Raw genomic sequence first — 26,923 nt, forward strand, 5'->3', positions numbered from 1 at the left:
ACATACAGACAAATAAGTTGATTACAAATATCTTTATTCTCAGTTAATCATCACAAAAACAACTACAGAATGCACAAAAACAGAGGCATTGAAAATACAAACAACACCTTGTATCTACTTAAATAGAAGGCAGTGCATTTCCCTTTAGGTCTGCACTGTGCATGTGTGTGTGCTTATGTTTGGAAGTGTGAGGGGGAAAAAAAAAAAAGAGTGGGAGAGTAAACGGTCTTATCAGGGATGTGCAGGTCCAGCCCAGCCATTTTGAGTGCACGTCAGAAAGTGAAAAGAGTGCTAGCTACTGTGCTGGTCCTCTGCTTAAAGCAGCCACCACCCCCACATGACCACAGTGCATGCAGGAACAAGCGGCTGACTTAAGACAGACACGGTGATGATTTCTTTTGTGGCTTACTGACCCACTCTCTGCTCTGCTTCCCCGAATAACAAAGAAAGAAAAAAACTGTTCTATTGTTCACCAACACTGAAAAAAAACGGCAAACAGTTTCCAGAATCAGGTCACCAAACATTATTACACAAAGGAAAAGTCACAAGTACTTTAAGGACTCACAGGGAAGTAAAACACATAAAAAAAACGACAAAACACTAAACATTTGTTTTTTGAGGAATACTTTGTAATACATTTAGAGCTGATTGTTGGCTGTACAGAAACATAAGAAAAACAGAGTATGTGGCATGAATCATAAGTTCCTATTGACCAGCGGCCAGTTTCCTTATGTTCATGATCAACCTCTTGCTGTAGTCCTTATGGTCAACGGGCTTCACATCCATCACTGTGGCCTTGATCCTGGATTCATCCTGTCATGCAAACGATAAGAAAACTCATTTGTATGAAAATTAGCCATATGTTACAGCTATACACTGTATGTGTGTCTGCTTGGATTTAAAAGTTTTGGTTCAGGTGAGTTTTCTAGGCCCACCTTAAAGGGACAGCTCAGATGATTTGATGTGGGACTCTATGAGGTACCTTAGACCCCCAGTGAGGAGAAGCAGAGAGGGCCACCGACACCGGCTAAGTAATAAACTGCTGTGGATACCGCTGCCTTGATCCGTTAGGTTTTTTTGTTACTGTGTGACTCTGGAGAAAACAAACTATCCTTTTAAAACACCAAAGTCAGACAATAACACAAACAAACTAACTGATTATGGCTGAACTCGCATGTTCTGCAAGGTAAAATTAATGATTTTTCCCCACGAAGTGTGGCTGGTTTGGAGAGAGCGACATTGACTTATATCATTTCTGTCATAAATGACTGTGACAGCAAAGTAAAGCAGTGAAAATATTCTAAATATAGCTTACACTTAAACACACAGATGTTTTTTGAGGTGGACTTTAAGTGGCTAAAATACCTTTTGTTGCTGACCCTGTCCACAGCAGTTCAGTGGTGGCAAACCCGTTGGCATTTACTGTAGGAAATACACCGTCTATCAATAAGAACCTCATACAAACCCACAATAAATAAACAAAACTAGCATTTTAACTGTGACGAAATAGGCGAGACTTGGAGGTCTGCTACATATGTTAGTGCGCGCACACACACCCAGCTTCTCTTATATTTATCCAGTATATTACTAATCTACCGGAAACATACAGCATATTGGCACCTTCCATTCCCCCGTGACAGAGTTAGTTAATGTGAGACGTTTGGACTGCGTATCTGAATTGTGTTGGCATTCAAATCGATGTTTCACAAAAAAAGAGGCAGCTTTTAAAGCCATAACCACCTCCACAGCTGTCTAGACAGGGGAAGGTCATTTCTACCAGGGCCATTATTCTCTGCATTTAAACAGAGGTTACACTCATTTCGTCTCCATTAATCCTCTGCAGCTCCTCAAGTGGGTGAAATGTAAATCATCTTCCTTTGGACCAGTGCCCACATTCTTTAAGAATACCCTGCTATAAATCTTTTGGCTTGTTTTATATGATGCAAGAGAAATGTGGACATATTATATAGTAAAATATAACAAATGAATCACTATAGTTTGACCTATTGTAGAATGAACTGTCACGCTTTCCCTCTATATAAATTAACCCGATACCAAAACTTTGGTAATACACTGGACAAACTGAAAAAATCTCACTTCAGGCTATTATCTTAGCATGAGCTAGGAAATAGGTCTAACATGGGAAACAAGTAAAAACCCTCTTTACTGTGTTGTAAAGCGATTATGTGAGGATCCAGATGGACAAAATTGCATTTACAGTGATAAAATATGATAATTTATAGCTTTGGTACTTCTGATACTATCATTATCAGATATTGTATTGTTTTAAACATGTGGCACTGATACAGTATATACGTGTTCAACCCTTCCAGTATTGCTGTGGAGAACTGTACTGAGAACTGTACCAAGTCTGTACCTTTGCTTGCCTTTGGTGCATTAAATGAATGCATCGTATCTTTTGTATAACGTTAGTGTACCCTGCACATTAGAGGACAGTAAGCTAGACAACAAGTATATAAACACAGTATGTACTGCAAGAGCACGATAAGGATAAATGTGATGCATTTTTAGTGAATAACATGGAATATAAACTAATGTTTTTTGTTAAACCACTGTTTGGGTTTCTAAAAGGTCGTCTGGGATTTAACTTGCAGGCAGAGAGATGCTTAGCTTTGGGGCATGAATGTAAATCAAATCATAATCATTAGTGCAGAAGTCTCAAATGTAATCATTTTAAAGGGCAAAGCCCCAGTTAAGACAACACACCTACAAATGTACACCTGTGCTAAAATACATTGCTATTCTCGCTTCTGACCAATGCTGCTGAGGCCTTCAAATTAAATAGAAGAACCATGTTTAAAACATCTGCAGATTTAAAATGCTAAACCAAATGAGAGAGCAGATCTCAGAAATGTCAGAAACCGCATCTATATATAATTTCTACAACCTAATTTGGTTTTAATCTATAGTGCAGTTAAAGTAGGATTTTCTTCCTTCTTTAAATGAAGGACTACTAAAAATGAACGACCTCTTGCTCATCTTAAAGAAAACATGATAACAGTGTGTTTGTGGTACATCCATCCACCATATACACTGACAGTTGTGTTCAAAGTGGTTGCAGTTGATGAGTGGGTGAGTAAGATGTCCGTGTGAATCTGTAAGCAGCCAACATCACACAGCTAAGTCGGGTGTTTTGGACAACCTGTGCTGCTGCTGCACCCCCCCCAAGGCAGTGCTGCATGTGTGTATCCACATGAGCACAAGAGGAACACCACACACAAATTTGTTCCGCTGTGACCTTTTTTCTAACAGTTTTAAACTTGCCAGGAACACTTATCACAAACAACAGCCGAGGAAACTAACCATCTCATACATGTAAAACGAGACGTTTTATTTGCTGTGCAGCCTTTTAAAAGGAGCAGCGAGGATGAAGAGACGAGTGAAAAATTGACACGGACACTTATACACCTGCATCTGATGAGATAATTGAAAACAAATGAAAACAAAAGTCAAATCTTCACTTTAAATCCTTAACCTACGTCTGACCTATGTTTATTTGATCATTGCACTCAGCGGTGCTACGTCAGTGGCTCTTACCAGCCCTGAAAAACCAGTGTTGGAAACCACTTCACTGCTCCACACTCGCACCCTCACCCTGTACTGTGTGAATAATGCAAATAAATTCATCCTATAAGTAGCATTTTGTAAGACAGACAGGGTTTATGAATGACAAAATAATAAAGAATGACTTTTTAGACGATTATGGGAAACTTATAATTACTCTTAGGGTTGCAAATTTTGTGCATTTTCCCTAATTAATAGTTGATTAATCATAAATAATTAAGATAGTCTACATATTTCCACATATTTTTAATTAGTTAAATTAGCAATGATTAGTCATTAACTCTAATTCAGATAATGAAATTATAGTTGATAAATAAGGGCTATAATAATCTATGGATTTGGCAGACTATGTCAAACATTTCATGAATTCCTAAGGAAAAAAAAAGCTCTTTAAAACTCAATTTGTTGTTTAGTTTCATATTCATTTATTTAGTATTTTAATCCTGTTCAGCACTTTGGTGAACTGTGGTGGTTTTAAAGGTACTCTATAAATTAACTTTGACTTTGATGAACTTTACTAGAAAAAATAAATCAACATATAAAAAAATTAAGAATTGTTCTTTATTTTTGTTGTAATTGTGATGTCAGATTTGGTTCGGTCAGAGCTGTGGAACATAACATCCATCTTTGTTCACTACATCACAGCCTTTTCCTGCCCTCAGGTGTGTATAAACTGCAGGTTATAAACATCTTTTAAAAATACAAAAATGAGAAATTATCAGTTTTCTTATATCAGTCCTGAGAAGCTGGTAGTTATCAGTTATCATATTGGCTGGAAAAAAACCCTACTGTGCATCACTGGAATTATTATCTGACCAGCAGTTTGCTTTAAAATCTGCTGTTCTGTTGGCCCGCAGTGGTCATGACTGGGCCAGCGCCAAAATGAAAAGCCTTGAATGTTCAATATCCCCTTTTTTCATCAGTGTCATCCTTGTGAGACACTTAAATCAGTTACAATGTCTAGACACGGCCTACAGGGAAAATGGGACCTTAATAACGGCACAACAGTCTGAATATTACAGCCGCGAGCAGGCATTCCTGATATCAGGCAAGTTAAACATTTAAGACTGTCAAAGAGTCAAGTGCTGAGTGGTAATATTCAAAAGATTGTGTTTTGACAGTGATAACACGTTTTATAGTGATCAAGTCATTCATCCACTGACATTTTGAGAGTTATAACACAATTACCTACAAATATATCAATATTTTGAGTGCCAAATAAAGCTTTGATTTGTTTGAAAATAATCAAATAAGGCACCTTGCCCACATGAACCAAATGAACATCACACTGTTTTGATGAATACACTGTAATTAATCAGAGTGTTTTGATTTATTAGCATCAAGTAAACAATTCAGTGGCATGGCTTTTGGTTGTCAATGGCACCGCATAATTATCCTTAAAATGGATTTATGCTCAACTCTTTAAAAATGTTGATGCCACAATGACAGAATTAATTACAGCTGGACACGACTGAATATAGTTTTGAGTTCATTCTTAATGGCACTCGAGGTTTTATCAGTGTCTTGAGTCTTTTTCACACATGTACTGCAAACCTGAATGGTAACACTTTATAATAACTATCATCAATAAACTGGAAATTGATAGTTAATTTAACTTTAATGTCATTTCACTGTTAAAAACCATGAAATGATATTAATGATTACTAATTAATGCTAAGTAATGCTAGAATTTGTAATCAGATCTGTACTAATATCATCAGAATGTAATTCTTTTATTGTCTCATCAGCTATGATACAATATATAGTTTAGAAACAATCTTATATACACAAACTAATGATAAAACAACATAATATAGCAATACTATAATTAGTAATGATTAGTTTTATTTCATTGTTAACAGTAAAATAACTTTATTTTAATTAACTATTCATTTACCATTTACTGATGGTGGTTGTTATTAAGTGTTTAAACAGATTTCATCCTGCCAGTGCTGTGGTACAAAGTGTGAAAAGTAAGAGTGATCCCATGTGTGAATAGAGCAGGTCAATGTCAGGAGAACGAGTCTGTGTTGTTTTTTTTTTTTAAGTCCAACTGCAGACTCAAGAATACAAACATCTGAGACTGAAGGACGAAGGTCATTTACATAAAGACACTGACGAAAATATGTGCTAACTGGACAGTAGATGTACACATAATACTGAAAAATGCAAAAAGTCTGTAGCCTTGTCCACCATCTTCAGTGCAGTGCAGTGTATTTTTTGTGTCATGACCTGCCTCCTGCATGCTCTATCCACCAGGTATGCAAACTGGTCAGAGGTGAAAAGGGTGAGAAGGATGCGCGAGCAGATAAAAACAGTGTCTACTAGGGGAGGCCAAGGTTATGCTCTGTTAGAGATTTTTTTTAAATAAGCTACTAAACACTTATTGGTGGCTTTTAGAATTACTCTGGGGCTGCTCACAAGATAACAGAATTACAATATTGAGCAAAATGAAGTACAAAGTATTAAGAATCATAAATGTGTACATTATGTAATGCATGCATGAGCTAGCTCTGATCCAAAAGCAAACAAAAACGTACATTAGATTAAACTCAAGGTAAAAGTCGCATTTAACTGCTGTTCTACGATCTGTGTCAATGCCCCAAATGTAATATTGACCAATATAAGAGCTAGCTCACACAGACATTACATGTTTTACATGTAACATGTATTTATTTTCTACTGGAAGAAATAAAAAATTGCCACTTCATACATGGAGGTTCTTGTTTCCTCAACTTTGATCTCTTACCTCAGGCTACCTGTGGCAAGTTGAGTTTGGCTTTTTTTGTACAGTGGGTAACACAGCAAGCCTCCTAGTTGGAGGGGATGTGGGCGAGTGAACAGCTGTTTTTTTTGTTTTTGTTTTGTTTTTTTTGTCAATGAAGATGAACAGGCTGTTGCTTGTTCTACTTATACCAAGTTTTGTACACTTGCTTCACCTCCAACCTATTTTATCTGGTCAAAAACAAATAATGCTGACATCCTTGACGTTCTCGTTTCCCTGCATCAAAGCAATAGCCAAGAGACAAATGAGGCTGAGAAGAGCGCAGGGAGCTGTTGGGAGTAAAAAGTAAACTGTCCCCTAACTATACTGAAACATGGCTGACTTACAAAAATGACATTAGATTGAATTAATAGCTTAGACAATAAACTTGCACTTCTGCAGAGAAAGAAAACAAAAGTGGAGCCACTGCAACGTCACTTGTAGTGTACCTGAACAATAATTCGCTCTCCATCTACTTGAGCTCACTTATAGCGGCGCTCGGCCTGGGCTTGTACTGTACTGTGACTAGTGAACTGCCTGGCTTTGGGTAGATGTCATGTGCATCCACAGCATGGGACGATCAGTAAACAACTAACAATTATTTTAAGTATTAATTCATCTATTATCTATCTAGAGACATATTCCAATGAGATTTTGATGTTTTCTTTTCACTGACTAATTGATTGTTTCAGCTTTAATACTGTATATGTATGCTTATAGCTAAAGGTCTGATGTCAACCAACATTAGCTATAGCCAAGGTGTCCTTCGAATGTGTGTTTTAATGTCATTATAATGGGTAATTTAATCTTAGTCCTCATGTGACTTGTCTTGACTGAATTAGAAATGATGAGTATAATTTCTTTAGCTCAACATTTAGCTTAAGTCTCACCATGATACAACAGGATGGATGGGTATCATTAACTGTTAAGGACCTTCTTAGTCCCACTTCAAGCATCTACAACAGTGTGCACATGACAACATGCAAGAGTGCGGCACAATGGCTGGCTTGTAGCATTGAGCAGCAGAAAATAAAACTGAAAGAGGGGTTGCAGGTGTCTCTGTTGAAGGAATATGGGGTTTGGAGGCAGCAGCCAATACATGCTTGTAGCAGTGCCATTGGCAGTTCGGATGCTGCGCTGAATGTGACAGACACAGTGGCCTCTTCTGTGCGTCGAAGGCGGATGCCGCCTCTGGCCCAGCTCCAGACTTCCTGCTCAGAGTCCCAGCCCAATCAATTCTTTTATGTGCTTCCCTCACAACAAACCTCTATTTGTGTGGCCTACAGGAAATAGTGACCACGACTAATCTGTGTGTGCATCCTTCACAAAGCCACTGAAAATGAGCAGCATTCTCAGACAAACACTGTTTTTTTTTTCTTAGAGATGGTTCTGTCAGTCAAAATGAAAGCAGGGTCATTTTGTTAATGAATGGGAAAGCTATCAAAGCAAACAAGCAAACAAACAGCTAAAGAACAAGAACCTGTTTTTGTGCCATACAATTTCAGCCTGCAAAGGATGATGGTGGTTCAGAGGATTGAGGCTGCACCGTTTTTTTTTCCTCTCCCAGGTTTTTAACACAGGCATGTTTTTCTATATTGCAGCTACATGGTCTGTCTGCAAAGCATGCTGTGATAACAACACACCCTGAGGCAATTTATCAGAATAATTACCATTCCTTTCTTACTTACATTATACGTTTCCAGCTTCACTCTGCTGCGGAAGACGAAAGTGTTGAAGTTGGCTTGTTGAAAGACCTCGTCGAAAGCAGCTTCATTCTGAAATTGAAACATTTGACTGGCTCAATTTCAAGAATTACAAATATTTTATTAATCAAATGTTTGTTTCATCACAGTTTGAATTGCAAAATAAATATTAACACTGGAAAAACAGTAGAAACTGCTCGGGGCAGAATCATTTCTATGCCCAAGCCTATTTTAATAACTCACTGTAAGTAATCACTTAATCCACCTATAGTGTTCATTTGGCATCTTTTCATACATGACAACACATGGGGGAAAAATTCAACTACAGATTTTTTTTTTTTTACTCCCATGATACTTAGGTACCTGAAGCTGCCATTGTGTGCACATTGAAATCATGATGGGAAAAAGAAATTAATTTTCTCCCAATGAAAAAACGTTGTCTCCTCAAAGCTAATGACAAACCACTAAATGGATCCAATGAGATGCAGCAGCGAAACTACAGTTAACTAGATTTTATGCTATATACAGTAGGCCTACTGTACTGTATTTTAATCATACACAGTATTTGTAGAATAATAAAAGTGTTGTGAAATAATAAGTGTTTGAAACAGCCATACTGTATTTTGAAACAGTCAATTCAGTCAATAGCAAAGCTGCTCACTACTTTATATCGATGTAATAAATTGTCTGTCAGTGTCAATGAGATGGTAACGTGTATTAAAAAAAGAAACAGTAAGAGGTGTCCACTGTAATTATTTCCGGGAGAGACAAAGCACAGGAGATGTCTTAAACACAAACTTGTCTGTGCAGGAGTGTGTTTGTGTGAGTGCATGTTTGGCAGTGACAAATTCTGAGGTTTAGCTCTTGCCCTGGCCATTTCCTGAGGCCAGTATTATATTCAGGAAGCGGAGTCTCACCGAGTCCTTGAGCTGCCCGAGGTAAGCTGCATTCTGGCCCAGGATGGCCTCTGCACTCTCCTGGAAGCAAGTCACCCACTGGTTGTCCCCGTAATCTGCAATGTTGGCCTGTCGGATAATATAGACAAACAAAGGGAAAACAGGAAACAGGAAGAAAAGTCAGATGCATACACATGAATAGATCAGTGTACTCATGTTTAAATTTTGCATAAATTTGAGAGTTTGATAGAATAGCTGGCTACTTAAATATGGCATTTTAACTTAACACATCTCTCTGCTCTTAAGAAATCATTACATCCTTTAATTAGCCTATATCCTGCTGGCAAGCCTGGCAAAACACGCAGAGTCACGGTGCTCTTGTGATACATACAGTGGAAGCAAATTCACAGCTTATGTTACAGCTTGTGAAGAATAACAATATGTTGACTGGTGAGTGGTACAAAACAAAAGCCGCTTATTTCAGCTGCCTGGCTGCAATTTCTCCGTTGCTGACTAAGTGAGTTTTTGTATTCAATGTTGTTTGTTTTGTTTTTTATTAAATAATGTTTGTTTGCAAACTGTCTGAGAGAAAAGGCTTGCACTTGTGGTCCTCCGTGCACTTTCTGTAAATGACTAACAGCAGAGCATTGAAAGCTGTGGCAATTAACCCGACATAGCTCTGATTTAAACTCAAGTGTAAAAATGTGCTTTAAATGTCTCTAAATTTAACTATAAAGAGCAGATCGGGGCAATGTTGAACCACAGGGAGTGGGCCATGAGGGGAGAGAGTCGCTGGAGTCCTGAGAGACAGAAGGAGGGATAAGGAGGGATAAGGAGAGGAGAGGAGAGGAGAGGAGAGGAGAGGAGAGGAGAGGAGAGGAGAGGAGAGGAGAGGGTGACTTGTAGAAGGATCTGCTTAGGACTATCTGAATGTGTTAGTGTTGTTAATACTGGAATTTCTCATATTGAAATGTCTATACTCGCTAACACAGGGAAAATGTATTTATTAATTAATTTAAAGATTTTTATCAAAAGGTAAAAATAAAAAGGCGAGATGAATAAGACAGCACTGCATTGTGGGTGAGGTGAGAGTAGCCGGGACTGTGCGGGCACTGCAGCGGTCTGTGTGTCAACTCACTGTCACAGGGGAGAGAGAGCGAGAAAGTGCAGGTGGTACTGGGATATCAATACTGTGGAAAATTAGTACTGAAAGCTTTTCAAATATTCTGTATCGATATATTTAGATATTTTTGACAGCGACTGTAGGTCCACATTACCAGTGACACCGCTACAAAATGGCCCAACATTGTCAGCTATAGTGTTGCAAAGTGCTGAGAGAAGTTGAGGCCAGATTAACTTTGATTTGTAGCGTGTCTTGCCTGACACACAGTGACAAAGGAATGGAAAGGAAAAGAACTAAGGACTTGCAGAAGCATCTGCTCAGGACTAAGGGAGAAGAATGGGCAATTAAGTAAAGTCAAGTAAAGAAAATGAAAGCAAAGCAAAGCAACTACAGACTTGCAGAAGCATCTGCTCAGGATGAAGCAGGAAGAACAGCCAGTTAAGACATGTACATTAGCATATATGCTTGTGTTTGCTTGCATGTGACACATGAAGAAGTCAGAAGATTTAGGGAGTGCGGAGTTTTGACTTACAGAAAGGATGAGGCGGTACTTGAAGTTGGGAAACTCTTTGTCACACTTCTCACAGCGGTACATGCCATTCTGTTGGTCTACCACTTTCTTGTTGCAGTCTTGGCTGGGACAGGCCTGGTAAAGGCAGTTTTCCTTGCGCAGGTACACTATGGTAGCTATGCAGGTGTAGTAGTCCGCCTAAAAGGGAATATAAACAAACAAACTTCTCACTGGATGTCTTCTCTCTCATACAATGTTTGTGTTTTATATGTTAAACATGTTGACTGTTGAGTTCCGGGAATAAAATAGCATGAAATTAAGATGACATTTTAAGGAGCATATATCGGTGCATGTGAGCAGTCAGAAAGTGTAGCAGAAGCACAAGTTACACTCCCAACCTGAATTCTAATGGCTCTGACACAAATGCAAACTAGCCAGGGTAGCTGCTGCTGCTGCTGCTGCTTTTGAGGGGAAGAGGCAAACTTTAGAAACCGGCTGCATATAAACAGCCTTCAGGAAACATTCCTAGTTGGCACGGAAAACGCCCGAGCCGAGTGACATGCGTTTCACGTTGGATAGAAATAGATGAACACAAAAAGCAGCACCAAGTGTGCTGTAATGAAGAGGTGGAAAGTTTCAACATGTTTGCAGATCAGTAACATCACCTTTCCTCCTCTGGAAGGATTTCCTCATGCACGGCAAGCCCTAATACACACGACAGTTAGCTTTCACATCCCAGCAGCTGATTGTTTTAGACAATCTCCCCCTCCTGCTAACCTCAACAATGACTGTGACCACAAAGAAGGCTGGGCTGCTGCATACTTTGATTAAAAGCTAAAGGTGCCTGTTCGGGGTCAGGAGGCAGAGCAACATACCTGCTACCTTGGAGCCAAAACATCCAAGTACATCGACTGATTTTTAAAGCCACTATGTAAATTTAATCATGTTAACTGAAGAAATGTTTAGGGCCCAGACATGTTCATTTCTGTTAGAGTTTACACACTTAAACACTGCATATCAACCTATATATTACTCAATCCAACAAAACATGCATGCATACTGGTAATCATGAGTAATTAAGTGCTGCTCAATTAGTAATTTGAAAATTACAGTCTGTCATAATGTAATTCTATACAATGTATAAAATATTTTCTGTAAGAGCCTAAAAATATCAAGATATAAGATATATATCCTGATATCCACAATTTGACCATTTACCTCAATATCAATATTGCAATAGTATTGTGGTAATGACTACTGGTTCTTTCACAAAATATTACATTTTTGCTTAGTAATGATCAGTAATGTGGACATAATAACTTAGTGGGAAAGGACAGCTGGAGCAGACTGGTAAATTCAGAAAATGACTTCACTTTACTGTAATGCAGCCTTTGAAATTTGAAACCAACCAAAAACAAAACTTATACCAGATCACAATATGATATCCATAAATCTATATATCTATATAAATCTAAGACAATATCTGGTCTCATATCATGACATTGATATAGTATCAATATATTGCCCAACCCTACTCACATGTATCCATTTTATGAAGTGTGTGAAAATCTACCACTCAGGTATACAGGTGTTTGAGCTCATCTGATTGACCACAGACAAAGTTTGATTGTTTGTAATTGACTGCTCACTCATTCAGTCAAAATTATTATGTTGACCACAAGGTTACCTAGTGCATTGGCACCATATATGGAAATTTAACCGACATAAGCATTTCAACAGCTTGCTCACATTAATTAATGTTTTGAAACAACCACAGCTATAAAACCAGTGATTTATAAAAATAAAATAAAATAAAAAATTAAATAAAATGTCTATTTGAAAGTGAAGAAACAACCATTCACATGACCCCAGCATTTGTTGACTGGGAGAAGATTTTGTTGATTAAGAGTGAGAAGTTAGCTGTCAATCTAAAACAGAGCAGTCCTAAAATAGTTTTGTTTTTTAAATCATGAATCATGTACAACACACTGTTACTGATATTTCTAACATTTGCTACAGAAATACACGGGAAAACAGTTTACTCTCCCCAAAGAACAATGAAAATCAATTCTTTCCTCTCTCTTTTCTCCAAGCATTGACCATTGCGTCTGTATGCAAAGGGCATTCGACCCCAATTAACTTCCAAAACAGGACAATTGATATTTCATGTCACTTTGGATAAATGAAAAGCCCTTAGGAATGAGGCAAATGACAGCAACAAAATAAGAGGAAATCATCCTGTTCCAACACAGGGAGCCTCTGGCTATGCTTTTTTAATTACAGTTTTGATTTTTACCAAAAACACCAGACATCAACCTCTGCTGCTTTTCCAAAAGAGGCCCAATTAATCAAGTAAATACCTCTTCAATTAGTGAGTGTGACTGAGCGGGGCTGCCACCGTGGGAAGAGGACAGAAGAACTCGTTTCTCGCCTCTGTCAGAGGCCTTTACAAATGCAGTGTCAAGCCAACAAAGAGGAGGGTGACCATTTACTGTCAGAGAGGGCACAGGGAGCAATGTGGAAACTTGAGATTGTGACACAAAGACTTTGTGACAGGGACAATTAATTGCAACAGACTTTGGTTAGGGGGGATGTCTTGAGAGGCCTGACCTCGGTGCCCCTGTGTATGGGATGTCTCAGAGGGGTTGAGGACGGCCTCGGCTCAGCTCCTTTGTCAGTACGGGGGCCCTCTTCACATGCCATGCTCAGGAGGAGCAGGAGCCTCCATTGCTCAGGGTCAAACATTTCCTCCTGCGCAGCAGGGAGCTAGTCAGGAGAAGCCCTTCACCTGACAGGGGGTCTAATGGTTACAGTCAGGATTTGGGGTGTGGAATTTAAGAATGCAAGAAAGATGGGGCTGCTTAAGCTACACTGTAGGATCCCGAATGACCAAATCACTGAAGTGGCTTCACTAAAAGAAAGCATAAGGAGGAACAACGCAGGGAAAGTAAAATGCTGTGCTGGCCTAGTAAATCTGGCAACTCATTGACCAGATTAAACTATTAAAACTCTTTTGATCATGGATTGTAATTGTTTGAGTCGTTTTTCATGCAAAATGTCAAAATGCTGTTCTAGCATCTTAAATATTGAGATTACTCGCTTTTCTATGATTATTATCAAATTAAACTGAATATCTTTGGGTTTTAGATTGACAAAACAAGACATTTAAAGAGATCACCCTGGATGCTGAAAAGCTGGGATGGAAATTTTTCACTATTTTCTGACAGTCTGTAGACCTCGCAGCCCTAGAAAAAAACAATACAATTAACTCTTCATTGTCATTTGATAACTGCTAATAAATTAAACAATTTGTGCAAGGGCGAGTAAAAACTGACTTTTGGGAAGTAGATTCCTGAAGCACTTGCCTGACCAGGCAAAGGAATTCTGCGGTTCTGGCCATAGAAGAGAGAATTATAAGGCTACCAGAAGCAAGACGTGGTCATCCACAGCCTCGGCCAATACATGAAAAAGAAATCCTGAAATTACTCCTTCACAAAAAGATTTTTTCACTTAATTGAGGCTTACAGATAAGTGTTGATCCTGTTTAATCCATCTTTTACTGCATTTCTTTTTGTTTGCTAGGGAATTATGGGCCCTCGAGTCTTATATTGACGATATATCCCCGACCGCCAGTGTCTTACTCTTGTCTGTTTTACAGCCAGAGCAGAATCTTGGTGCCATATCATAATTGCATGCATTGTCCAAGTCTTAATGGGACATTTTCATCATACTGTGATGATTACTAATGTGCAGAGCATGTTAAATTATATTAAATTAGACAAGTTAAGATCTCAGCACAGGTCACATTATCCGCTCTAGACAATTTATGCACTTTGAGCACAATTTCCTTCAGCAGTATAAATTTAAAAAAAGAAGAAGTAAAAATTAAAAGAAAAATTACATATTACTTAACTTCTGAGGGCAGTTATTTCATTAGAGAGAGCCAAGACTAGGGGATATGATGTCTTTGCAATCAATACCAAAGATAAATGTGACTTTCATGGACATACAGCAAAACAGTGAGGAAACCCACAATACAGAGGGATTAATGAGCAAAAGAACCGTTGTACTAACTGAGTTTAAGCATACATACCTGGTGATGCAGTGATTTTATGAGTCAATGGTTATGAAGATTCATCATTCTGACTTTCAGCTAAAACCACCTTTGCAAAGCAGAGCTGTGACTGACAAGGTTACACTGTACTGAGGCTATATAGACCTGCAGCGTGTACCATGTACAAAATGCAGCTCGACTGTGAGCACTTTTATATTTGTTGTTTGGGATTCAAGACCAGACTTTCAGTTTGTCCTTGAATATCTTCAAAGAATCACCCTTGAATAACAATATGTCTGGAGTTACCATATCTTCAATGTTTGAGTGCGTCAAAGCAAAGCCGAGCATGTGCGTACCTTGTCTCCGTGTCCCAGGTGCTCCGTCTTAACGTCAGATAGAGTCTTCCAGTTGGTCATTCCTCCCCCACTGCCACCTCTCATCTCTGTCATGGACTGTCCTTCCATGGTGTGACCCTCTTTGTCATACCTGTGTGGAAGAGAATGAACACCAGTTACTGCTGGTCTGAAACCAGTCACAGTCAACCAAAGATACATTTAGGACTGCAAAAGCTGTATTCACTATTGATTAACCTTTTGATTATTTCCTCAATCAACCGTTTGGTCCATGAAATGTCAGAAAATAGTAAAAGAAAAAAAGAGAATCACAGTCTCTCAAAGCCCATGTCAACATATGCCTACTGCCTGTTCTTAGGCTTGCCACAGCAGTCAGGTATTGAGTACCTGTAAGTATCTGTTAGTGTCTGCCCTGTACAGCAGCAGTGGAGTCGCAGAGTATGTGAGTAGTAGTTATGGTTTCGGCTCTATATAGTTCAGGTCTATTCAGTTGGTGACCTGTAGCTGAAAATCTTATCACAATGATGAAATTTCATATCGTCAGCATCATTAATTATTGATCATGCTGTGTACTCGAAGAAGCAGAAATAGCTAAGATAATAATATGAACAAATATCACAATATTTTTGACTAGATACCTTGATATCGTGAAAATATTATAGGGACGACAACTGGTGCTTTCACAAAATATTAACCCAATTCGAGTTTTTGATAGTCATCAGTAATGTGGATATAATGATTAAATGATTAAAGGCAAATAACAGTCTGTTAAGTTGAGAAATTGACATCACTTTACCGTAATATAGCCTTTAAAACTAGGAAAAGACAACACATGTCATATAATGATATCTAAAATCTACTATTATATCTAGTCTCATAACACAATACTACATAATACTGATATATTGCCCAGCCCTAATCAGCCCCTTTAATCATTTACATATGAAAAAGTACATAATAGTAATTTCTCATAAATAACCTGCAAACACTGCAAGTTTATGGTTGTTAACATTGTTTATTAAATCATTTTATTAGACTAATTAGCCCATTCATCGGTTATGTCTTAAGAATTCGATACATTTAAAAGAAAAAAAAAACTGAGGCTGTTTACTTCTAAACTAGAATCATAAAGGTGGTTTGTTTTATCCTGTACTTTTGAGCATAAAGATGAAACAGTATGAAAATTTCATGTCATGATTATATTATACAATTATCAGGGTTATCAGTATTATTACGGTATTGTTAAAGTGTTCAAAAAAATACTGATACACACGCTAAAATCATTTCATAAGTGTTATATTGAAAACCTCTCAAAGATTTGAAATGACATCATGCCCTCTGTGATATTAACGCAAAACATGGTTGATGCTGGACAGGTTTTACTCTAAGTTTTTCAAAGTGCAGTAAACCCTGGTACATGATGTTCCTTTTCCATTTGTGACAACTAATAAAGTGGAAAAAAATAAGAGTGTGGATTGTTTTACACATTTAAATTCCTAACTTTGCAAGTCCGATATATAAAAAAAAAACACATCTGGCCCCTTGCTTTGTTTTGTTGTTATATTTATTCTGTCCTGCCGCTTTTTCAGCCCTTCCAAAAAAAGTAAGGGAATACACCTGACATAGTTTAATAAATAAACTCTGCAGCCCATCACCACATTTTCCTAGATAAAAATAAAGAGAAAATTTCCACTTGAGAGATTCATGATGTTGGTATGCCGAGGCCTATTTTTTGTCGCTTTTGGAAGTGGAGCTTTATTCTTTTTCATACATCTCAACCAAAGCAGGAGGCACAATACGGTGCTGTTCACATGGCTGTCAATAGGCTGCAGGCTGTCCATTTAACAGTTAGCTTTAAAAAAAAAAAAAAATCTTGTTCCAGGCGGAGCATCCATTTGTGTTTGTCAACGCGGGGATAGCTCAGCTGAGAGCAAGGCAAGCTGAGAGGCTTGTGAAATGAATCGACAGCAGAGGGACAGATGAGCTGGTCGGGGTCAGGGCTGTTACGGTGATATCAGAAACCCATTTTCGCCCAATGTTCCCGGTAATTCAGGGAAGACAATAGGAAGAAGCCGAGGGAAGGCAGGGTGGAAGGAGAAGAAAGATGGGTGGAGGTAAAAATGCAGTTGGGGGTGGGGGGGTGGGGAGTGGGGGGATAAGTTTGAAATGGTCAGAGAGATCAATAGAGCTTACTAATCTGTTGGCCACAAGGCAGAGTGGCACACAATGGGGAGGTCAGGTTGTAAATACAGCGAGAGCGTGCCTTGCTCCTGGAGGCATGACTAATTGAAAATATCCCCATTAACGGTTCAGACTGCGGCCAGAGCAACGCACAGGCTGCCAATTTCCCACTCCTGCTGACAAATGTGAGCAATTCTTCACGGTGGCACCAGATTCCTCAATAGTGTACCTGCACGGTTTTGCTTTAATTGTGCAGGCAACCAGTTAGGTGCTTGTGAAAAGATATTCTGACAAATCAAATCAGCTGAAATGGAGATCCTGCTTTCTGCCATGGCCCAACAACTTTCCTCAGACAGATGTTCTACAAAGGAGAAAAATGTAGTGACAACATAGCTGAGGTGATTAAAAATGCATCACTTTTTTTTCTGCAAGAATGAAAACTAGTGAGACTTTACTGTGTTACATGGATGCTCCGGACATCTGATTTGACAGATACCAAAAGGACTGTGAAGCGCTCAACAAGATGCCACTGTGACAGTATCCAGTCGCCAGGCTGCTGCTGTTTTTATCACAGAGACAGGAAGGAGCACAGGAAACAGAAATGGCACAACAGACAGTGATCATGATGAAGGAGACAAAAAGAGGACAAATTAGACCTGGCAGGAAATGTGCAACAGTCAACTAAAAGCAGGCAGATCTCGACTCAGAGCGGCGCACCTTCAGTAAGACAAACTATCTGCAGAACACCAAGATAGATGACTGGAGGTTGGCAGACAGACATGCATGTTCATGGCATAGACATGTCAAATGTCACTGTGTCAATGAACAGGGACAGGAGCAGAGACATGTCAGTGGGAGAAGCATGAGGGGGATGATGTGAAAGTCTCAGTAAGCAGAGTTCTCAGCTCTGGGCTAAGACTCTAATGCCTAGGCTGAGAGTGGCAAACACCACAAACACGATTACCCCATGTTGTGTGTGACTTGGTGTTAGCCACTTCATCTGTAGTGAGTGACATGTGGTCAAACACTGAGCTACCAGCCACAGAGCTAAGTTTATTCCAATGTAAACAGGGACAAATGCGTTATTTTCCTTTATTCTCAATGTGCCTGAATCACAGCCAAGTGTTTATTTCTTCTCATAATAGACAGATCACACAGACTGCAATTGTGAAACCATTTGTGTAAGAGAACACTGTAGTATAAAAGAGCGAGAAGACAGCAATCTAACATTTACATGTCATTCATACGCCCTAGGACAGTTCTGCATGCATCAGTAGATTCTCAGTGTGTCACAATAGTTGAATTTTGATGAGTTGGTCGTATACAGAGCTCCACAGTAAGTATATCATGGAAAAATCAAGTTGTTGTTGTGTTGTAGTATTTCTCTGGTAAAAAGGGAATTTAAATAGTGCTGTAAGGCAAACTGAACTCTCTGCTAACCTGTTATTTTGCTGTGTCTCAAATAAACTTGACCTCAGCATACCTGTATAAATAAAAGATATCATAGTGGACAAGTTATTAATCTCACACAGGGTGACAGTTCACATCTTTGTAAACCTTCTCAAAGGTCTTAAAATGTAGCTTCCAGCAGTATTTCCAGTTAGGAGAAGCACTGAAATTGCCTGGCAATAATATGTAGTAAAATAAATGGTCTATATAATATTTAAAACAAGGCTGCAACTAACAATTGTTTTCATGATCAATTGATCAGACAATTACTTTCAGGAATCAATTAAGTTCAGTAATATTTATGACATGTCAGAAAATAGTGAAAATGTCCAATACAATAACACTAAAACCCGACATGAAGTATTTAAAGTAGGGACGGACAATATTGGATTTCTGTAGATACCTAATGTTTTCCAACTCATTTTGGCTGACTGCCGATACCTATATATGCCCCACTGCTGGGGCTGCAACTAAAGATTTTTTTCATCATCGATTCATCTTTTCATTATTTTCTCAATTAATTGATTAGTTGTGTGGGCCATAAAATGAAACCAGAAAATATTCACATGGTAAAATCAGAGAATTTGGATATTGTCTATTTAAAAAATGATTCAAAACAATCGATTATCAAAATTGTTGGCGATTATTTTAATAATCGATTCATCATTGCAGCTCTATATTATGCTTTTTTTTCCCTGCAAAAGTGCAGAGAATTAACACATTATTTTGCCTACTTTTATTATGATGCTCCACAGGCAGATGCAGAAAACTTATAAAATACAATATTTTTCAAGATGTACACATTCATCGATATCAAGGGTTCTCTTAACATTAGACTGTAACGATCAGGATGACAGCTCTTAAGAAGCTTTATCATTTTTATAATGCTCTACTTTTTAGATGTGTATATTTTTCTGATTCAAAGAGCGGAGCCATTCATAATTTCTTTGTACCTGGGTATAATGACAAATAAAGAGCAATTACATTTATTGTGATGAAGGAATGTAATTAATCTCCTTCTCACATGACTGATGCTGAGTGATCACTGCTAACAGCAACTTTGCTATCCAATTTGGACATTTCAAAAACCTTCCACACCAGAGACATGCTCACAGTGCGTATGCATAATTAAAGTGTCATCTTACCGCCCTGTCATATCTGCGAAATGTTCATTTCAGGCCAATAACAAGCTGATATTATCAAGTATCGTATATTCAAAGCGCTTCTTTTGTCCAACCAACAATCTAAAAGCCAAATATATTCAGTTTTCTATCATACATGACAAAGAAAAGCAACAAATCAAATTTGAGGAGGACATATTTGGCATTTTTTGTTTTACTGAAACTATTACTAAAAATAGTTGCTGGATAAATTCCGATTGATTGACTAATAATAAATAGAACCAGTTCCATTAAATATATAAATGAGCCTTGAAACACAAATCATAATATAGCATATAATTAAATGACAGCTGTGTATGCCACTGAGATCCAGTAAAGCATCTGGGTGACTTGGTTGAAGGGTACTTTGACAGTGATGATTGCAATGAACAAGAATACATGATTAAAACATTCAGTCAGTCAGTTACTGACTCAGTTCAGCTAATAACCCAGAACACCAGTAATTCAGCAAGTAATTCCTCCTCTTTCTGTCAAATCAATACAGCACAGTGAAACATCTGGGTAAGTCAGCGAAATAATGAGGCATTGTGTTCACTCAGCTACTGTGTTAAAGCATGTTTGTTTCCTGGCTGACATAATTACTGTCCTAACTATATGCTGTGGCCTGTACATGTGGAAATACTGCAGTCATGATAAGGAAGACAGCGAAAATGTCAGCTTGGACTTGTGTTTCTAAATGAGTCTGCGGTGAACGTCTGAGGGTTGACAGCATCCAGCTTTGAGAATAAACAGTGTAGTTAACTGAGAAGTGACTGCCCTGCCTGACAGAGTGGGAGCCGGCAGCATCGCCATCTTTAGATGTGCTGTTGCCACCTAATGGACAACTGCATACGCACAGTCAGATGGATGAAAGTGTGAATGTTAAGTCAGATTTTGACATGGAAAATTCTCACAAAGAGGAACAAACTGGAGATGTAATGTTAGGTTGGCGACCTGTGTCAAGTAATCTCAAAAGGAGGGTGAGGGCAATCAGCACTTGCACGCTGCCAAAAGACTAAGAACCCAGATTAATCCAGCATCAAGATAATTAGTGCATAGGGCAGCATTCTTATTTATAAGCACGCTGGAAAGTGCTGAGCGGCACCACTAATACTCTGCATGAGTTTGAGTCGACAGCCCACCAAGGATAGACTATTCATTTGAGGAAGTCCCAAAGGTCTGCGCCAAAACACAATCAAATTAAGACGCCTCCGCCTGAGTAAAACAATGATGTTTCAGCAGGCTTGGCTGTACAGTAAAGGCATATCTTTGTTTGGCTGAGAGAGGAAAGAGCTTGGGGTTCTTCTGTGCAAGATTACATAATAACCACCAAAAGATTCATTCAGGAGTTTAATTGATTTGCGTCCTCGTTCCGTTTTCCATAATTCACATTTTGGCTTACAGAACAACCATTAAGGGGCACACTTTGTGTGTCTGGGTACCACCCTGAGACCTGAGCTTATCTCCAGCACAACAAAATGCACATTATGTATTCAACAGCTGGCAGTGTTCCAATGTAAACAGCGTTAACAACTTCCTTCTCATCACTAGCTATCATCCATGTAAGGCAGCCTTAACATAAAGATAAGTAACTAAAGAGGCTATTCTCTCCATCCTCTTCACAGCATGAGGCTGGCTGGGCGACAGCTCTCAGACATGCTGCATAACGATCTCGTCTTCTCTGTGGTTCTCACTCAGATTGACTTGGATCGAGAGTAATGAGTCAGGTCTGGCCTCCTTCCATCTGTGACTTTAAAACCGTTCATTAGAGGATGCCTTCGAACCTGCAGGAGCCCATTGTCCAAAGAGGGTCCAACCCCTCTTTTTCTTGGATAAACCAACACGAGGATTTGAGGATCATTATCGCTGGCTGCGTGACTTGAGAAAGTGAGGAAACAACCCTCTATCATTAAACAGAAAAGTGCAAAAGAAGTGTAAAACAGCGGGGATCTGGAAGCGTGATTCAGGACTTAATGGCGTTCAGGTAAAAGAAAGCAGAAGACCCAGGAGTGGTCCTGATAATGGAGCACTTTCTATCAATATGCAAATATAAAACAATCCCATCACAAAAAAAAAACAGCAGCACACAGTAGTTGGCATTCTGAGAAATGAAATAAAAATATTAATTCACAAAAAGCCAGAGGCTGGAGCTAAAACTATCATCAAGAAATTACCATGAGCCAAGACATCTGATTAAAGAGGCACATTTAAGCATTATTTTGTGATTTGCCTCTTTCTCACCTGCAAAGCAGAGTCACATCTCACTGCTCTGATTATGCAGATCAGCTCCTCCTCTGATCATGTAAATACTCACAGCTACATTTGTGAAGGCAGAATAAGAGACCGCACAGGACCTGTCACAAAATAAATGCGTGTTTTTGTTTTTCAGTCCTGAGTGCAGAGTGGGCAGTGGTATTGAGGAGGCAAACAAATGAAACGCTTTGGATGGAATCGATTGGATCTCCACTCTCAAATAGAGACATTTGCTTTCATGTCAAAGAGGAGGGGCATGCCCAGCCTGTTTAAGTTGGATCTATAAGGGGGCCCAATCAATCTGTGTGCGACAGCCCTGGAGTGAGGTTAAGCATCAACCCTGCAACTCTGTCCATGTGACCACTGCATTATCCATCAATCAGCTGCACTTCATACAGCCGCACCTATAAACCTTGACATCACACGCTCACCAGGTGATGTCTTTGTTTAAAAATAGATAACAAAAACAACAAAAAAAATTTTTTTAAATACATACTGTACAGTACTTTGAGTGCACGCTTATTTCTGGTCATGTTGCACACCAGGGAGAGGAAATAATTTAGAGGAAAAGGAATAGAGGAACTGGCGCATGTACACTTTTAACTACTCAGATTTTAAAGAGGAAGATATCTTGGATAATTTCCACATAATCCCATGTGCTCAAGTGAGAAGAAACACGGTGTAATACACACTACTCCATCACACACACACAAGAGTAAAGAAATGCTACAATCAACATAATCACACAGAAATTAGTCTGGATTTCATTTCATCTGGCAAGGCGATTAGAGGTATAAAAAAATGCATTTCCACAGATTAAGTATGATTTCCATTTATATGTATTGCTTCATTGAGGCACCCCCCACATTGTGGCTAATAGGGGAAAACTAATCTTGATAATGAGAATCAAAGCATGCACTCTCACAACTTGGGAAATGGAAACTCGCCACTTAAATCTTCTCACTCCAATTTTAACAGTAACACTTGCGTCAAGCAGAGGGAAATAAATAAGAGAGAGCATTCTGGTCTTAAAGGTAAACCATGTTTCATACCTGCTATAGAGGCACTTTGTCATGGTTGTACAATTGCGAGAACATATAAGCAATTTTCTGCACTGCATTATCTCTGAACCTCAGGCTCACTTACCAGCCTCGGAGCTTATATGCCTCAGGGATGTCTGGGTTGATCATCAGGGTGCTGCTGAAGGATGCAGACAGGGACCGGCCTCCAAAGTCTGAGAGCTTCGCCCCCTTAATGGCTACAACGGGCTGTCCAGAGCCATCAAACTTCTCTGCCTACACAAAACAAGAGACATAGATGATCATTAAAACTTTGTTGTTGTTGGTTTATCAAGTTATGCGTTGATAATATTTTAACTTAGATTAAAGGACCAGTCTGTAGTATTTAGTGACATCTAGTGGTGAGCATGCACAGTGCAAATACCCTATCTCCAAGTGTGTAGGAGAACCTATGGTGTCAGTGAAACTCACAAAAGGCTGTATCTAGAGCCAGTGTTTAGTTTGTCTGTACTGGGCTACTGTAGAAATATGATGATGCAACATGGTGACCTCTATGGAAGAGGATCTGCACCCTTGGTAGTGGAAAAAAAAGTTCATTCTGGTGACAAAAACACAACAATTCTTTTTTTCAGACGATTATACACTCATGAAAACATAGTTATGAATATTATGTTCCATTTCTGCTATACACTTCCAATAAATCCCTGTAAATCTTACACACTGGACCTTAAAGACTCTACAGAATCTAGCAGTGCTGTGAGGCTGTAATTGGGCACATCGCTGCTTTGAGCTACATGTGAGCATCAGCGTGCTAAAATACAATGACAGTATTAACATGCTGATGATTAGCAGGCATGTTTACCATGTTCACACCATGGTTTAACATGCTTTGATTCACTAATCGTGGCACTGAGGCACACAGCGCTACAGCTGAGACTGATGGGAGTGTCATTTCATTTTGCAGGTTCAGTATCAACGACAGATGAAAACATCAAAGTTAGAACAATTTATCCATTGGGGAACATGAATGTCTGTTCCTACTTCACTTGCAATCCACTGCATTGTTGCTGAGATATTTCACTGAAAACCACAAAGGAAAGGTCAAAAGACAGCCAAAGTCTTAGAGTTCATCATCTGGGGACCATGAATGTCTGTACAATATTTCATCTTAATCTATCTAAGCATGTCACGATAACTACATTTGTTCAATGATATATTGTCCCAGAAATAATTGTGATAAACAATATTGTCACTTTAAGACTATGACAGTGATATAATTATATTAGCATATTGGAAGTACACCATTTTAAAATGCAATTAACTTTTAATTCAGACAGCTGATGAGGACAGAAGCAGTGCAAACAGAAATTACAGCAAAACATGTCTCAGCATAGCTAGTTTTTTTCAGCTTTGGCACTGTTGGAAAAAAAACACTAATGCACTACATCCAAGTCTTAAAATGGTGGGGAAAATCCAGCTATTTTTTCCGGCATCATATTGGCTAAAATGTGCGTGATATTCTCATGTTAACATGACAGACAATATTTTAGGTTGTCAAAAGTATCAATACTTTTTCAATACCACATTTAAAAACCAACCAATACTAACATTTGATAGTATCAAAGGTATTGAAGCTATTAAAAAACTAAGTGCACATTCAAGACCTCAGTGCAGTTCAGTCTTCAGTGTCATGTCTGGAATTTGGCTTGTAGCAAAAGCCACAACAAAAAAAACATTATCCTGTAGGGATGTAACGATTCACTTATGCATCCAGTGCATCAGGCTTTAGGGTGTACGACACGAGTGCATCAGTTCAGGCGGCCTCTATGGGTAAAAAAAAAATGAACGTGAATCAGGAATAAATAAATAAATGTCACACTAACATATCGATAAATCACTAGGACACACGCACGTTTCATTTTTGGCATCAATGAACTGCCACTGCAACTTCACTCTTTTCTCTCTCCCCCTGCCTGCACTGCTCTCACTGCAGGCCTGCAGCCTCGCTCACACAAAAAAGCACTCCCGCACCTCCCTCTCCTGTCTCACCTCTTCATTTCCTAAAAACAGACAGTGAAAGAACTGATGTCGTACCGTCACACCACCAAACTTTCACAAGTGGAGAATAAGTTTGGGTTTTATAAGAAAGATGAGAAAGACGTGTCAAGATTTGTACACAATTTGCCTCACCTCATATTGCATCACTTTGTATTGTGACAGGAATGAATCATATTGTGCTGAGTCACTGGCTATTTAAAAATTTCTAATATGTATCGTTGAACATGTATTGAGATCCGTATCGAACCATATCAGTCAGTGACATACACATCCCTAATGCCTAGTTTTTTTGTTCTTTTGCTGTGGTATTGAGGTATCAAGCTTTTTCTTTTCACAGTAGTAACACATCCAAGTTTAAAATTCGGGTATTGTGACAGCTTTAATAAAAACGTGACCTTGATAAGTCGACGACGTAATCATCGTGTCAGGCCTGAATCCATCCAAGGTATTTTAGTCTGACCAAAAATGGTGGACTGACTGAGCAACCAAAAGACCCCTGCCCTCCCTAGACTCATGCTGCTATGAGCTATGAACACATTTCTGATTGATTCAGTTCCAAAATTACTACCAAATTGTTTTTAAACTATTTCATGTTCACTTTATTTTCAGTAAGTTTTAATATGTTAACCTGATGACACAAACTGAAGAAAAAACAAGAACTATGAGGAGAGGGGTCAGTGGTAAAGCCCTCAGAGAAGGAGGAAAATCCAACAGTTGCTTTCTGGCATTGCCATTGTTCCTTATAAACTATACATCTTGTGTACCTCAGCGAGTCCCTCTGGTAAAGGGGTATCTGTCGAACAAACAAACAAACAGGGAACACTGTGCTTCTTGTCAGGAGGAAAGAAATTGTGGCGAACTTCGCACAGTCCCTCTGAGCCACAGGTAAAAATCAACTGCAAGAGGACAGTTACTTCATCACCCCATGACAGGAAATTCATTCAGCGATTTTCACTACATACACCTCCATTAAACACGGCACAGATAGTAAAATGTCTTTGACTCTAACGCTGCTCAACAGTGATCAGCAAATGTGTTGAACAACCATTCTAATTAAACACCATCCTGACAGTCTCACCGAAAACTGAACAAAAGCTTCACACACAAGGTAGCATTTATTTCAGGCTCTTTGTGTTGCAGGTGCTCGTGTCATTTGTTCAACCCCTGACTGTGTGATCTAACTTTAGTTTGGATTCAGTCATTCATAGAAAATGTAGTAAATGGTCACCCTCCTACATCAAATAAAAAAGGTCCTAAGGTTCAGGCAATTTCACAATTTATCTGTGCTCAAAAACAGCCGTTATCAGATGATGATTATCATTTGAAAAGACGTGTTCTGAGAAGAAAGTTTAACCGTCGCAGCAGGTATGTCTGTGCATTTTAAGGCTGCTATCAATTTAAAAAGCTCCAGACATGCACAATACCCCTACCCCATTACATGTTTTTCACTCCGTCTAATGTCTACACTCACCTCCTCTCCCCACAGCGTGACAGTCACCAACTTCCCAGACATGTCCATCAGATTGAGCGTCCTCTTTGACACTTCTCTGTTAGACTTGGTGGTGAGGCGGGTGATCTCGTCCACACCCTTACACACTCCAATCACGTCTGTAGTGGGAAAAAATACATTAGTGTTACATTAGTAGCACCTTGTGTTTTTGTGTCATTTCAATGTAGTAAAGGTTTAGTTCTGATTCTCGTCACACAGTAACAAAAAACTAAAATATCAAGGCAACAGTACACAATAAACTCCAGTGTTCTGAGAGGTTAATGGAGTCTGGATGAGCAAAAAACAAACAAAATTTGGCTTATAT

The 26,923-nt window shown here is 38.9% G+C and overlaps 1 protein-coding gene across 1 annotated transcript in view; it reads right to left on the reverse strand.

The window, feature by feature from the left end:
* Positions 1 to 17: 17 nt before the first annotated feature.
* rpa1 (replication protein A1) overlaps positions 18 to 26,923 on the reverse strand; it is a 39,213-nt gene continuing 12,307 nt past the window's right edge. Inside the window, exons 11-17 of the mRNA XM_084717937.1 lie at positions 26,581 to 26,717; positions 23,179 to 23,327; positions 14,993 to 15,122; positions 10,604 to 10,780; positions 8,970 to 9,077; positions 8,038 to 8,124; positions 18 to 813 (exon numbers count right to left, since the gene is read on the reverse strand). Coding sequence (XP_084574063.1) covers positions 706 to 813; positions 8,038 to 8,124; positions 8,970 to 9,077; positions 10,604 to 10,780; positions 14,993 to 15,122; positions 23,179 to 23,327; positions 26,581 to 26,717 — 896 coding nt within the window. The 3' untranslated portion in view covers positions 18 to 705. The remainder of the gene's footprint in view (positions 814 to 8,037; positions 8,125 to 8,969; positions 9,078 to 10,603; positions 10,781 to 14,992; positions 15,123 to 23,178; positions 23,328 to 26,580; positions 26,718 to 26,923) is intronic.

Source organism: Lutjanus erythropterus, chromosome 4 (assembly GCF_056507025.1).
Source record: "Lutjanus erythropterus isolate fLutEry1 chromosome 4, fLutEry1.hap2, whole genome shotgun sequence".
NCBI lineage: Eukaryota > Metazoa > Chordata > Actinopteri > Lutjaniformes > Lutjanidae > Lutjanus > Lutjanus erythropterus.